The following is a 15,273-nucleotide window of genomic DNA, read 5'->3' as shown; positions in this document are numbered from 1 at the left end:
CCTGATGAAGTTCTTCTTTTTCCCCTTTTTTCTGGGTTAACTTTTCTTTCTCCACTTCTTTTTTATTTGGTTCCATCTCTCTACTTTCTCTTTTTGTTATTTCTTTTCTTTGCATCACATAAATTTATGGATTTTGCAGATTTTATTTCTAGGTTATAAGGCTGTTAAATAAACCCTGCCCCTGTAGCCTTAGTTGAAGAAAGTCTGCAACTTAATCTTCTTCTTGTTCTCCTCTCCTTCAGTCTTTCCCCTTCAAGACCCATTTTTCCATTATTTCAGCAACCGATAAAGCTCTCGTTTGTCCATATCAAACAAATTTCATAAGACCTGAATATCGCTACAATTAATCAATGGCAAAATAGTTTAGCAAATAAAAATATCAAAATCAAAATCAAAATCAAAATCTAATTTTGAGAGAACAATAGCGAGGGGGTAGTTACCAGGACGAAGGTGTTCAGGTCCGACATTAATGAGATTCATGAGCCCAACACGACCATCAAACTTGGCGAGGAAGACAATGGCATGTGCTTGGGATTTTGGGTTTTTGATTCATTGCAAGCAAGGTCTGATGCTGCAATTCTCACTGCAAGCTTTGCAGAGAACTCGACGAAGACCATGTTAGGTCGAGATTCAAAGTTTGGGTTTGCAGATTTTTTAGGGTTAATAGCGAATGAATGAGAGCTGGGAAAAAAATCCTAGAGAGTATAGAGGGAGAAGAGATGAGGGAGAGAAGATATAGATGTATAAATGAATACATGTGCAGTGGAGTTGCAGGTCAACGATGGTGGCAACTTCAAATTTGAGGAAGAAGACAACAGTAAAAACGGTTTATCAATTTTGGTTTATAATCTTAGAAGAGGGTAAAGTTGGAATCTCCCACTGAGCATTAACAGGATATTAGAAGAGGGCAAAGTTGGTATTTAAAATGTATTATTTAACACCGTCCACTCAAGGGGTGTGGCTGTATAATTTAGAAACACAGGGGTCACTCTGTATTTAATACAAACCTCAGGGGGTGCGATTGCAAACACGAACACCAGATTTTCAACGTCTTTAGACATATTTACCCTTATTTTTTTCATAAAAAAAATCTGTTTTTATTATCATTTTACCCTTGTCAGATACCGATTCAGGCGATTCACCGATCCCAGAACGAGACCGATCACTGCCGTCGTGTGTCGCATCATGAAACGTCGCCCTCATCCTGACTCTCTTCTTTATGGATCTGAAACCGTAGGGTTAAGATGGATTCCCTCGAAGATGTTAAACCATTAGTCCTCATCAAACGGTTGTGATCTCCCGTTAACTTTATGTCATCAGGAATCTGCGTCTGGCATACTCGTCATCTTTCTTCTCTTGCTCCTTCTTCTGCAAGTGCCTGCAAAAGAGACGGGAAGAACAAAAAAAAAAAGCCCTAGAAACCCCAAAAATCCCCTTCGAAGTCCTTCTGTTTCTGACTTTTCTTCATCCCTCGATCTCTGCAATACCCGTAAGCCAGTGGTTTCATTCTTATGGATGTTTCTCGTCTTTGGAAGAAAATCTTGATTAAAGATACCCTAGATAGAATCCCTTTGTTCCTCTATCTGTTCAGAAATTGGAGCTAAGGAGTCTTAAAGAGAGATACAGTTCATATTTCAGTTGGTTTTTTTTTGCTTCAGTGCGCATCATGTGGTGAAGATCTGACAGGGCTCACTTCTCTTTGATCAAATGGTCGGTTTTTCCTACTATGTAGTCAGAAATTGAATATGTTTCCATTAGTTTCAATGGTTTGATTCTTGAGTCTTGTAATTGATCTGTTTAAATATCTCGTTCTTAAACTCTGGTATTTTGAGGCTTTTTCTTGGAACTTTTATATTTTGCGAAATGTACTGAGAATTTGTTTCATGGAGTTTGACTGATGGGGGGGGGGTTGAAAGTTAGCCTCCCTCACAGGAACCAGAAAAGGATAGAAAATCAAACTCTCTCAGATGAGAGCCAAACTCTAAGAAACAAAAACCAATATGAAGAACAAGAATCAAAAGATGGAATCGATCCAACAGTTTGATTTAAAGTAAGTAAGAAAACAGTGATCTCTCGGTTAAATTAATTAAAATCAAGCCATTAGAATAGGTTGGAATTGAAATCGAATTGCCCCCTTACCCATTCAATACTAGGCCCAAAATATGAAAACAATCTGATGGTTGGTTTGGATTGATTTTTAAAACTCTAATTCTGAAATTTGGAACTCACAGAAAAAAGGGAAAATCTTAATTGACTTCAGAACCAGAGCTCAGAAGACTCTCAAACCCTGGTTGAGTTTGACTCCTAGGGTCCCCTTGAAAATCCCAAAGAAGGGCTGGGTCTGATCTACAGATCAGCCTGCAGTTATAATTCTGTATTACTGAAATAAGAAGGTGTTTCGGTAATTTAAATCCTGAGATTAATGAGGTCGGCGACATGGATCCAATAAGATGCAATAGATTAAAAATAAGGAAGTAATAGGGGTGGGGAACAACATGGACACAACTAAAAAGGGTGTTGATAGTATAACATTAAAGAAGTAAAAAGAGTAAGGGGGGGGGGGGGGACAAACAACATCGATTTAAACTCTAGGGCATTGACCCTTCTTAGTTACTTACTGCTTCTTAACTGCCCAACATGTCTGCTCTAGCTTTCGAAGAGGTGTGAATACAAAAATGGCATCACAACAACAAAGACCAATTAAATGGGTTCGACCGCATGGATCTTTGATCTCCAATCAGCTCTATTTGAGGTCATACTAGGAGTAAGGCCTAAGCTAAGCGTGTCTTTCTTCACCACTTCCCTTAATGTTATCTTAGGCCTGCCCCTGTTTAATCCTTTGGGTAACATCGTCATCTATATTGCCTTTCATGTTTACGATTGATCCCAGATATGTTAAGTGTTCACTTTGTGGGATCTCCTTCTCCTCGATATTCACCACATCATTATCCGACCCAAAGCTACTAAAGTTACACATCATGTATTCGGTCTTAGTTCTACTTATTTTCAGACCATTTGATTCCAAGGTTGATCTCCATAGTTCCACTTTGGCGTTAATCCTTGTGATGCAGTTATGCGTAGGAATTAGGACTTGTTTTTCTTTTTAATTTTTTTATTCATGTTAAGAGTCGTAGGAAGGTAGAGTCCAATTAGAGTTGAAGTGTTTTTTTGTTTTAAATTACAAGTTTGTTTCTATTGAATCCAAGATAGAGTCGATTTCTAATTTAGACTTCGACAAGGATTAGGATTGCTTGAGTTGTTAAATACTCTTGTGACCATGCGTATAGTCAGATTTGGGATTTTAGAAATTGAAAGAAGCTTGTTTAGGGCTGCTGCCAAGAGCTGTTTGCGTACCTTTCTTCCCTCCTCTGATTTGCTGCTCTCTCCCCTCGTTTCTCTTTCTCCCCTTCTGTTTTAACCCTTTTCTTATCTTCTCCTTTTATTTTCTAATCTGCAACACCTCTGGTTTACCGTCATTGCCATTGCTGTTGGTTGAGGTTATATCTCGTTAAATCTTGATCGATTGATTCTAGTTTGGGCTGAGAGTTGGGAAAGGTTTCCTCTGCAGGAAGCGATTCATCATTCCCAATTTCTGAACAATATTTCGAAGAAGCTGTGCAATCAAATCTGGAACTACCGCTGCCTATTTGTGTACTGCAAGAATTATTTTCAGAGATTTATTTGTCCGTTGTGGATCTATCGAGTTGCTATGAGTTGCATTTGGTAGGGCATTGGAGTAGTTCCCATCGCCTGAAATTTTGAGTCCAACTGATGTCTTTTGGCTGAGATCGAACATCCATACTCAAGCTTGTTCCACCGCCTGCAACCCCTTTTTCAAGGTTGAAGGAACACTTTTATTGTGAATTAATTTTTAATTTTCTTTATAGCTTTTTCCTAAAATATCCCTCCCCTTTTAATCTAATTCAGTCTTATCCCATACCTTATAATTGCTTCCAACATTGTCCCTGTACAGAAAATACAAAAGACTATTGTGTCCCAAATTACTTCCACTTTTCAATCTAACCCTTAGAAAATTCTGGTTATTACAAGATTGCCATCCTTCTTAAAACTTGAGATTATTTACTGCTTTGCCAATTGCCATTCAACTTTGAGTTTGAGTACTTCTTTACTTGGGTGGGCCCTTCAGCGAATCCACATAGGGATTCCAACCCCTGGGATTGCATTACCTTGCTTTGGTCTCATCTACCAAAACGATATCATCGGCAAAGATCACACACCATGGGACCTCCCCTTGTATGCTCCTGGTTAAGTCATCCATGATAAGTGAAAACAAATAAGGGCTTAAGGCTGATCCTTGCTGTAGTCCAATTGAGATTGGGAATTCACTACCTTTGCCTCCCGCTGTTCTTACGCTAGTCACCACCTCACCATACATATATCTTTAATTAAGTCTACTTATTTACATGACACCCTTCGCTTCTGTAAAATGTTCCAGATTAGCTCTCTAGGAACTCTGTGGTAGGCTTTTTCCAGATCTATAAAGACCAAATGAAGATCTTTCTTGCCCTCTCTATATCTTTCCATGAATCTCCTTAGTAAGAAAATTGCCTCCATTGAAGATCTTCCTGGCATAAATCTGAATTGGTTTTTTGATATAGTAGTCTCCTTTCTCAAGTGGGCTTCAATAACCCTCTCCCATAACTTCGTCATATGGCTCAATAACTTTATGCCCCTTTAGTTGTTACAATTCTGAATATCTCCTTTGTTTTTGTAAATTGGGACCACAAAGCTTCTCCTCCATTCATCTGGCAATCTGGCAATTTGGCATTTTCCTAGTGGTTATGATCTTGTTAAATAACTTGGTTAGCCAGGATAAACCACAAAGTCCTATGTTCTTCCATACCTCAATTGGGATTTCGTCTAGGCCTGGAGCTTTGCCTACTTTCATCTTTCTTATTGCTTCTTTCACTTCGGGCATCCTAACTTTGCGTACATATCTACGCAAGAGGAATCTCTATGAATGACGCTTTCCGTGACCCTGTCACTCGTGGGGTTATTATTAAGGAGCCTGAAGAAGTGCTTTCTATCTCTCTTCAATGTCCTCATCCTTTATAAGGACTTTGCCATCCTTGCTTTTAATATGTCGCACATGGTCTAAATCTCTGGTCATCCTTTCTCTCACTTCTGCTATTTTAAAAATGGCTTTTCCCCATCTTTCGAATTTAGATTATTGTAGAGGTCATCATATTTCTTGGCTCTTGCTTTCCCAATGATCTTCTTGGCTTTGTTTTTGGCAAACTTCTTAATGTAGCTCTAGATAGGGAGAGATCCTACTGGAGGCCAATTATCAAGGATCTAATAACAAAGGAATCAAGGGGCTGCTGGTTCTGCAGTCTCAGTAGGACAGAATTGCAGTTTTAGGTCAAATCTAGGGTTAGGTTTATGAATATGGAGATGAATCTTATAGGGTATTGATGGGTAGGTCTAGGAGAAGCTATTAATGTAGGTTTTGGATGATGTTTAACTAAAAAATTGAATTTCAGAAAATTAGGGTTAGGGTTTCTGGTTTTGGGTTTTAGAACTTAGGCTAAAACTAGGGTTTTTAATGGGATTTTAGGGCTAGGGCTGGGGTCGAATTTCCCAGGTAGGGAAAGGGAGGTTCGATCCAAATATGGAAGGTTTTTATTGGCTGGAAGTACTAATTCTGGAATTTAGGGTTTTTTTTGGTTTCACAGGGACAAGGCAAAGTAGGGTTGGAGAGGGAGGATGGGGCTGCAAGTTGGATCGAGTGGAGGGGATGTAGTATGGAGGCTGTGGTTTGAATTTGAAATCATTCTGATGGTCAAATATGGCTGGGCAGCAAGATCTAGGGTTTAATGGAATTCAAACACAAAAATAAAGGGGATCAATTGGGGGGGGGGGGAATTAGAGGATTAGAAGAAGAAATTAGTGAACAAGTTGCAGCAGAAATTCACTGGCAGGAGCTTGAACAGGGTTGAAGGATAGAACCACCTTCAGAGAAGAACCTCTCAGCCATCACGGCGTAAAGAGCCACAGGAGATCCTCCTGCCCTTCTTCTTTGATAGAACCACAAGGCAAACACTCCAAAGAGCAGAAGCAGCAACAATCGATAGCCAACAATTTTGTTTTTTCAAATATTCATCTGTGTGGGAGCCTCCCTCGATTTAATCTTTTATAATAAAAGGCCATAGGCCAAATCCTAAAGCTATTACAACTCTTCCCTCTTCATAAATCATGGAGAGGTATAATTAAACTACTTAAAACAATTTAAAACACTTAAACTAAGAAGATTACTAAGTAACCAATAGGATATAAGACCCTATCAGCCAATAGGAAGTTAGGAACATTTCACTTAAATTGGACCAGTGGTTCCATTGGTTCAATTTAAACATGAAAAATAAACTAAGTATTGGGCTAATCCCGTATGCAACCTATGTACCCCTAGTTTAGGCTCATTAAAGTGGCGTAGTACATAGAAAACCCTTGGGAACAAAGGCCCAACATATAAATATCCCAACCCTAGACTTATTTTTACAGAAATAAACCCATTTCGATGATGAATCTGCATCACTTCTATCTTGATAGATCCTCTTCCTCTTTAGACCCTTGCCATAACTTAAAACAAGCTTTCTTGGTCTTAATGGCTGTTTGGACTTCATTGTTCCACCACCAAGTCTCTCTGTGGGCATGCCGAATACCTTTCGTTTCCCCTAGCACCTCTTTAGCAACCTTCTTTATACAGCCCTGCCATCTCGTCCCACATCGTGTTGGGTTCTTCCTCAAGGTACCCCTTTCCTTGTTTGATCACTTTATCCGAAAGTAGAATCAAGAACTCTCCTTTTAATTTCCACCACTTAATCTTAGGACAAGAAGGCTTACATATCCTACGGTTTTGTGAAGTGAAGCACAATTCCAGGACCACCATTCTATGTATGCATATACGTATATATTGTTTTATTTGAGGCACTTACTGCCTTTTGTGTTGTTTTATTGTTTTTTCTTATTCGTTCATGTATTATGCAGGTACTGTTTGAACTTTGAAGTATGCCGATAGATTAAGATACTGGTGTTGATACTAAACAGTCGATGAGCATGGACGTCGGAGTGATAAATGTGGAAGAGGAGAACATGGCATGCTGTGCTGGAGCTGATGAGGGAGATTCTGAACCTAATGGGAGTGGTAGTGAAGCAAAAGTGGATGATAGTTTTACTGAAAAAGAAGTACATTCTCAAGACGAAGATGGGAGTGGGGAACCACATGTGGAGATGGAATTTGATTCCGAGGATGCTGCTCAGACTTTTTATGATGCATATGCCAGGCGTGTGGGTTTTAGCACCTGTGTTGGTCACGTTAACCATGCAAAGCCTGATGGGACCATTACATCTCGAGAATTCGTATGTTCTAGAGGGGGTCTGAAAAGGAAGAATACTGGGAGCTGCAATGCGATGCTTAAGATAGAAAGGAAAGATACAGACAAATGGGTTGTCACCATGTTTGTTAAGGAGCATAACCACTCAACAGTGAGTCCTAGTAAGGTGCATTACCTCCGACCTCGCAGACATTTTGCTGGTGTGGCAAAAAATGATGGTTGCCAAGGGGTGCAGATACTTCCTGGTGGTACTATGTACGTGCAAATGGATGGAAATCGTGTGTCTGCTGAAACAACTCGATCAGTAAGGAACACTCCTCCTGTAGAATCTATTCGCCCTGCTAGGAATGTTGGCCCTGCAAATTATGCTAGAACTTCTGGCCGAAAGAGAACCCTTGGAAGAGATGCTCAAAATCTCTTGGATTACTTCAAGAGGATGCAGGCTGAGAACCCTGGTTTCTACTACGCAATACAACTTGATGATGATAACTTCATGACTAATGTTTTTTGGGCAGATGCAAGGTCTAGGACAGCATACAGTCATTTTGGTGATGTGGTCACCTTTGACACAATGTACAGGCCAAATCAATATCGGGTACCATTTGCTCCTTTTACAGGAGTGAATCATCATGGGCAGATGGTGTTGTTTGGTTGTGCTCTGCTTTTAGATGAGTCTGAAGCTTCCTTTGTTTGGTTATTTAGGACATGGCTTGGAGCAATGAATGGTTGTCCTCCTGTCTCTATAACCACTGACCAAGACAGAGCCATTCAGACAGCGGTTGCTCAGGTATTTCCAGAAACGCGCCACCGTATATGCAAGTGGCACATCTTAAGAGAGGGACAAGAAAGGTTGGCTCATGTATGTCATGCACATTCTACTTTCCAAGGAGATCTTTATAATTGCATCAACTTGACGGAGACCATTGAGGAATTTGAATCATCTTGGGCCTCTCTCGTGGATAAATACGAACTTAGGGCAAATGATTGGCTTCAAGCACTGTACAATGCTCGTCAACGTTGGGTCCCAGTGTATTTTCGAGATACTTTCTTTGCTGCAACCTCTTGTAACCAAGGGATTGAAACTCTCACTTCATTTTTTGATGGCTATGTGAATCAACAGACCACTTTACCACTGTTCTTTAAGCAGTATGAAAGAGCTGTAGAGAATTGGTTTGAAAAAGAGGTAGAAGCAGATTTTGATACTATTTGCACCACACCAGTACTGAAGACACCATCACCTATGGAGAAACAAGCAGCAAACCTTTATACTAAGAAAATATTTACAAAATTCCAGGAGGAACTGGTTGAAACTTTTGTGTATACTGCCAACAAAATTGAGGGAGATGGGGCAATTAGCACATATAGGGTTGCAAAGTTTGAGGATGACCACAAAGCATACATCGTCACGTTGAATGTTCCTGAGATGAGAGCTAGTTGCAGCTGTCAGATGTTTGAATTCTCAGGTATTCTCTGTAGACATGTATTGACAGTCTTTACAGTGACAAATGTTCTTACACTTCCATCTCATTACATCTTGAAGAGGTGGACGAGAAATGCCAAGAGTGGGTTAGGGTCAGATGAACGCAGTTGTGACCTGCAAGGTCAAGAAACCTTAACTGCAAGATACAACAATCTTTGTCGGGAAGCCATACGATTTGCAGAGGAAGGAGCAATTGCTGTGGAGACCTATAATATGGCAATGGGAGCTGTGAGAGAGGGTGGTAAGAAGGTTGCTGTTGCAAAGAAAAATGTTGCAAGAGTCACACCTCCTACCTCTCAGGTTACTGGTGGTATTAAGGAAGAGAGTGCCAAGAGAACTCCTGTGCAGGTTTCAGATATGACCCCAACATTATGGCCTCGGCAAGATGAAATGACACGTCGCTTTAACCTTAATGATGTTGGTCTGCCTGCTCAATCTGTTGCAGATTTGAATCTTCTGCACATGGCTCCTATCTCCCTTAATCGAGATGATGGCCCTCCTGATAACATGGTATGGAGGACTAAAACATGGCATGTTTTATTTTGCTTACAATGTGTTTGGATTAGCTTTAGGAAGCAACTTTTTGCTTCTCAGAGTAGTAAGAAAAATGTCAAGCCCCCCACCTTTAACGAGCAAAAAAATGTTTTGGCATGAGTTATATTTATTTTTATATCCAATTTTGAATAATTACTTACAATAACAATTAGTGGATTGTAAAATAAATGTTATTTGGTAGCAATAGACAATAATTTGTATAATAAATAATAGGGCAAATTTCATAGACACCCCCTCTAAGTATTCAATATGTCACGGACTTGCCAAACTTGGTCAAAATGGCAACCTTCCCCTTGACGTTAAGCAAGGTTACCACCCAAAGTTTGTCGATTTTACCCTCTTAGTAATTTAAATAAAAATTACGAAGATTCCATCATCTTCCCAAATTGAACTTCCTCATCACCACCACTGTCTCTCCGACTGCCACTGATTTCACATAGAAGCCCATAAACATGAAAGTACGACACGGTGAGCAGTAGCACTGCTGGCGACGCTCTCTCCGACCAGAGAGAATAAATTCTGGTCACAAAAAACTCTCATTTCATTTCTTCACCTCTTCTGAACCTCTGTAGCAAATCAACGAGCTTGCGCACATCGTTCTGAAACTCAGATTTGGAATCAGAGTTTGGAGCAACATCACCAACAGTAAGAATAGCAGTAGCAGTAGCAGCAGAAGGGCGATGATGATGATGGATGAACTGATCATCCGAACCAATCGCATTCTCCGCAACAACAGCCATGGAAATTAAACCAGAAAAAAAATTACAAAAACCCAACAAAAATAAATTCAATTTCCTCTGTCAAAGTCTCTACCTAACCCCTCACAACCCTCTGTGTCTGTAGACAAAATTAGGGTTTATCTCTTCAAAAAAAAATTCCTAACAAAGAGACTACTTTCTCCAAGAGTGCCAAGATATGAAGAGAGAAGCAAAGAAAGAACAAATTAAATTTTAAGTGCTTCTTTCAGATAAGGAAGAAGAAAGCGAACCTCCACTCCCCCCACCTTCCCTTTCCTTCTCAGTTCTTCTTCTCTGTAATACACTGGCTGAGGCAGAACCGAAACTTGCCCAAACCAACACCCTATTACATCTTCTATCTTCTGAATCTTATGCTCAGCCTAAGCTTCTCATTAATCACAACCACCACCTCCTCTGCTTCTCCCAATTTCAGAGAAGCCCCTGAGTTCTACAATTCTCCAGAATGTCCCCCAATCCCAGATGATGAAAGCAGCGACCACCATGAAGGATCCTACTTTTGCTCCGATCATACAGTCCACGTAGCAATGACGCTTGACACAGCTTACCTAAGGGGATCCATGGCAGCCAACCAATCGGTTCTCCAACACTCCTGCTCTCAAAACGTTGCCTTCCATTTCGTCGCCTCTGCCTCCGCCTCCGCCGTTCACCTGCGAAGCACCATTGCCAAATCCTTCCCATATTTGAGGTTCACGGACACCCCCTCTAATCTGTTCGGCAAAATGGACGTCTATGTCGTTGTTACTCTCGGTGGTGATTCCCGGACCAAATAGAAGACTCCAATCGACAAAGATGGCTGTACGAACCTTAATTGGAATTTCCATATGAAATTCAACATCGATGAAATCGCGGCTCAGAAGAACGGTCTTGTTCTTGCCTTTCAATTACGTTGCGATCGCAGTCTCGGTGGCGATAAAGAAATCGGCGATGTACATGCCCCTGTCAAGGAGCTGCTTGATAGCGTCGGTAAAGGAAATTTTGCACAATTCGTCAGTTATCAGGTCAGGAAACCTACTGGAAAAGCTAAAGGCCAATGATAAAGTTACTGCTCCGTTGCCGGCAATATCGAAAGCAGGTGAACCTGTTACATCCTCCGCCAGGGGCCGCTGGTTATCCACCTGATCCGCCGCCGCCGCCGCCGCCACCGCCGCAAGGAGCGTATCCACCACCAACGGGATATCCTTAGCCGGTGGCAGGGTATGGGTATCCACCCCAAGGGGCGTACCCATACCCTCCACCTCCACCAGGTTATCGGCCATGGTTTTGGGCCTGGGACGATGACGCTGCTCTTGTTTCTTGCGCCGCCTGGTGAAAATGATGAACAGAGAGAATGAGATTTGGGGTTTTACCCTTAAGGGTCGTAGCAGAACTTAAAACAAGGTCGACCAGCAGAGAAGAAGAGAATGAAGAAAAGAAAAGAGAGGAAAACTGGAATAGAATGAATATCCAGCCTCTTACACACCACTCTATTTATAATAACATAATTACATGAAAGAGCTAGGAATGCAGACTCCTAGAACAAATAGGAATCCACATCTCAAACTGAAAAGTAAAATAGGAAACAAAACGAAAATAGGAAACTAAAAACAAGGGAAGTAAATAACTTAAAATAGAACTAGGAGTTTAAATCACTGTTCACGTCAATGGTCACATGAACAGTGTCGCGTGAACAGTGTTACGTGAACAGTACTTCAACAATCCCCCTCAAGCTGGAGCATATATATCGCCCATGCCCAGCTTGGTACAACCACGAACAAAAGCCGGCCAAAATAGAGCTTTGGTGAAAAGATCGCCGAGTTGATTGGCCGACGAAACATATGGAGTAGAGATCAGCTTCTGTAACACAGCAGTCCGAACAAAGTGACAATCAACCTCAACATGCTTTGTCCGTTCATGAAATAGTGGATTACTGGCAATGTAAATAGCGGCTTGATTATCACAATACATCTCCATTGGTGATGACATGATAATTCCCAATTCTTGCATAAGGGACTTCAACCACATGAGTTCAGAAGTTGTATGAGCCATAGCCCGATATTCTGCCTCAACACTAGATCTAGCAACTGTAGTTTGTTTTTTACTTCGCCAAGAAACAAGGCTACCACCAATAAACGTACAATAACCAGTCGTTGAACGACGATCACTAGCAGAGCCTGCCCAATCAGCATCTGAATAACCAGTAATGTAAGTGTGCCCATTTTTGTGATAAATAAGTCCCTTACCAAGGGACCCCTTAAGATAACGAATGATACGGCAAGTTGCATCCCAGTGAGCCTGACGTGGCTCAGACATAAATTGACTGACGACCCCAACAGCGAAGGAGATATCAGGGCGAGTCACAGTAAGATATATAAGCTGTCCCACCAGTCGACAATACTGATGTGGATCAAAACACGGATCACCATCATCAACACCAAATTTCAAGTTAGGATCCATAGGGGTATCAGCTTGGTTGACACCCTAAGAGTCCTGTATCAGATAGTAGATCAAGAACATACTTTCGCTGAGACAGACTAATACCCTTGGAAGAACGAACAACTTCAATACCCAAAAAATATCGGAGTTCCCCCAAGTCTTTCATTTGAAAATGGCGGTGAAGATAAGCTTTAACATCATTAATGCCTTGGGAATCATTTCCAGTGACAATAATGTCATCAACATAAACAACCAAGACCACAATCTTCTCCTGACGATGGCAAACAAAGACAGAATGATCTGAAAAACATTGGACAAACCCAAAATCACCAACCACTTTGCTAAATTTGTCGAACCAGGCTCGAGGGGATTGTTTCAACCCATTAATAGCCTTGTGAAGACGACACTCCTTAGTGGAAGCCTCCCCCTGAGCAACATAACCTGGAGGTTGCTCCATGTAGACCTCCTCATCTAGAGTCCCATAGAGAAAAGCATTTTTGATGTCAAGTTGGAATAAGGGCCAGTCCAGATTGGTGGCCAAGGAAATAAGCACACGAACAGAAGTGAGGCGAGCCACGGGAGAAAAGGTCTCAAAGTAATCGACCCCATAGGTCTGAGTAAAGCCTTTAGCAACCAATCGGGCCTTAAGCCGCTCAACCGAACCATCCGACAAATATTTAGTAGTGTAGACCCATCGGCACCGAACAACCTCCTTGCCAGAGGGTAAATGAGTGAGAGACCAAGTTTTGCGATCCATCAAAGCATCCATCTCAGTATCCATGGCCTGTTTCCACCCGGGGTGAAGTAAAGCATCTTGATACCTGGTGGGAATGTCAGGAGAACTAATAGACAATGCATACTGGCGGATGATAGGAGGAAGATGAGAAACAGTAACAAACTGAGAAATAGGATAAAGTATAGACCGAGTGCAGGAGCGGATACCTTTGCGAAGGGCAATGGGCTGGTCAGTAGGCGGTAGAGGAGGATCCTCAGGCGCTGCAGTCGAGGTGGAGAGCGGAAGCAAAGAAGTGTCTGGTACTACGGGAGATGGCTTCACCTGGCGTCGCTGATAGACCTGCAAGGGTGGATATGTATGAACAGGAATAGGTAAGGGGACACGAAAAATATCGGCGTTATCAGGACCAGGAGAAGTGCCAAAGTAAAGAGTAGTTTCGAAGAAGGTAACATCGGCACTAACAAAATACTGACGAGCAACCGGATCAAAACACCGGTACCCCTTTTGTGTGCGAGAGTACCCAAAAAACACACACTTAGTGGCACGAGGAGATAGCTTGTCTAGTCCGGGTCGAAGGTTGTGGACAAAACAAACACAGCCAAAAGTACGAGGAGAAATATGAAATAAGGGGTCATCAGGAAATAAAATAGAGAAGGGGGAAACACCATCCAAAATATCAGAGGGCATACGGTTAATTAAATAACAAGCTGTTAGAATTGCATCACCCCATAGGTATTTAGGGACATTTATATGGATCATAAGAGAACAGGCTATATCAAGGAGATGACAGTTTTTGCGTTCGGCAACTCCATTTTGTTGTGGAGTATAAGAACAACTAGTTTGATGAATCATACCATGATCAGTACAGAAAGAAGACATTTCGCTTTGAACATATTCTAAAGCATTATAAGATCTAAAAACTTTAATAGAAGTGCCAAATTGAGTTTGTATTTTAGAATAAAATTGTTTGAACACAGATAAAAATTCTGATCGGTCCTTTAACAAATATAACCAAGTAAGGCGAGAAAAATCGTCCACAAATGTAAAAAAGTAAGAAAAACCACACTGACTCTTAATACGACAAGGACCCCAAATATCAGAATGAACTAACGAAAATGAGGATGAACTACGATTGACAGTCCGAAGAGGAAACAAAGTCCGATGATGTTTGCCCAGTTCACACGCCTCACACTCGATGTGAGATAGAGATTTGCAGTTGGGAACCATTTTGCGAAGCTTAGAAAGGGCGACATGTCCTAATTGGTAATGCCATAACAAGGGAGAAACAGTAGATGATGTAGCAACAACAACTAGAGATGAAGATTCTTCAAAGTAGTAGAGACCATCCTTCTCACGCCCTCCACCAATCGTCTGCGTTGTCTGGAGATCCTGAAAAACACAGTAAGAAGGAAAGAAGGTAACAGAATAATTTAAAGACTTGGTGAGGGTACTAACAGACATAAGACTTAGAGGAAAATTAGGAACATGTAAGACAGATTGTAAAGTGGGAAAAGAAGAAAAATGAACGGTCCCAGAAGAGGTCACATCCATAGAGGAGCCATCCGCAAGAATGACTTTAGATGGATGGAGCTCTTGTGGGAGTTGTCAAGTAGATAGGATTTACCTGTCATATGAGTAGAGGCTCCTGAATCGATAATCCAAGGAGCAGAAGTAATAGAAATAAAAGCAGATGTACCTGTATGAGCTACAGTAGCAGAAGACGAAGCACCAGTGTGAGAAGGTGGCTCAAGTTGTTGTAGACGCTTTAATAGTTGAAGATACTCATCACGAGAAACAGGAGCAGATACTGAAGAGGATGCAGTGACTGGCTCGTTCAATATGGCCTTTTCAGAATGGCCCTCAGAAAGTGCAGTATTGGCAAAGTCAGGTTTACCATGTTTGTTCCAACATTGATCGACAGTATCATAGAGGCGTCCACAAAAAGTACACTTTGGTGGTGGTCTGTCACCTTGCTGCTCA

The 15,273-nt window shown here is 41.3% G+C and overlaps 1 protein-coding gene across 5 annotated transcripts in view; it reads left to right on the top strand.

Moving 5' to 3' along the window:
• The first annotated feature begins 1,510 nt into the window (after positions 1–1,510).
• Positions 1,511–15,273, top strand: part of LOC122655968 (protein FAR1-RELATED SEQUENCE 3-like) — a 68,342-nt gene continuing 54,579 nt past the window's right edge. For 4 of the 5 annotated variants that reach the window (XR_006332026.1, XR_006332025.1, XR_006332024.1 and 1 more), the window contains exons 1-2: positions 1,511–1,710; positions 7,006–9,342. Coding sequence is in view for 2 of the 5 variants with exons in the window: in XM_043850367.1 (XP_043706302.1) it covers positions 7,069–9,342 (2,274 nt within the window). In the remaining 3 variants the exon portion in view is untranslated. The remainder of the gene's footprint in view (positions 1,711–7,005; positions 9,343–15,273) is intronic. The other variant, XM_043850368.1, reaches the window with a different exon arrangement.

This window comes from Telopea speciosissima, chromosome 3 (genome assembly GCF_018873765.1).
Source record: "Telopea speciosissima isolate NSW1024214 ecotype Mountain lineage chromosome 3, Tspe_v1, whole genome shotgun sequence".
Lineage (NCBI taxonomy): Eukaryota > Viridiplantae > Streptophyta > Magnoliopsida > Proteales > Proteaceae > Telopea > Telopea speciosissima.
The sequence above is the reverse complement of the archived record's forward strand: the minus strand, read 5'-3'. Positions and strand labels throughout refer to the sequence as shown.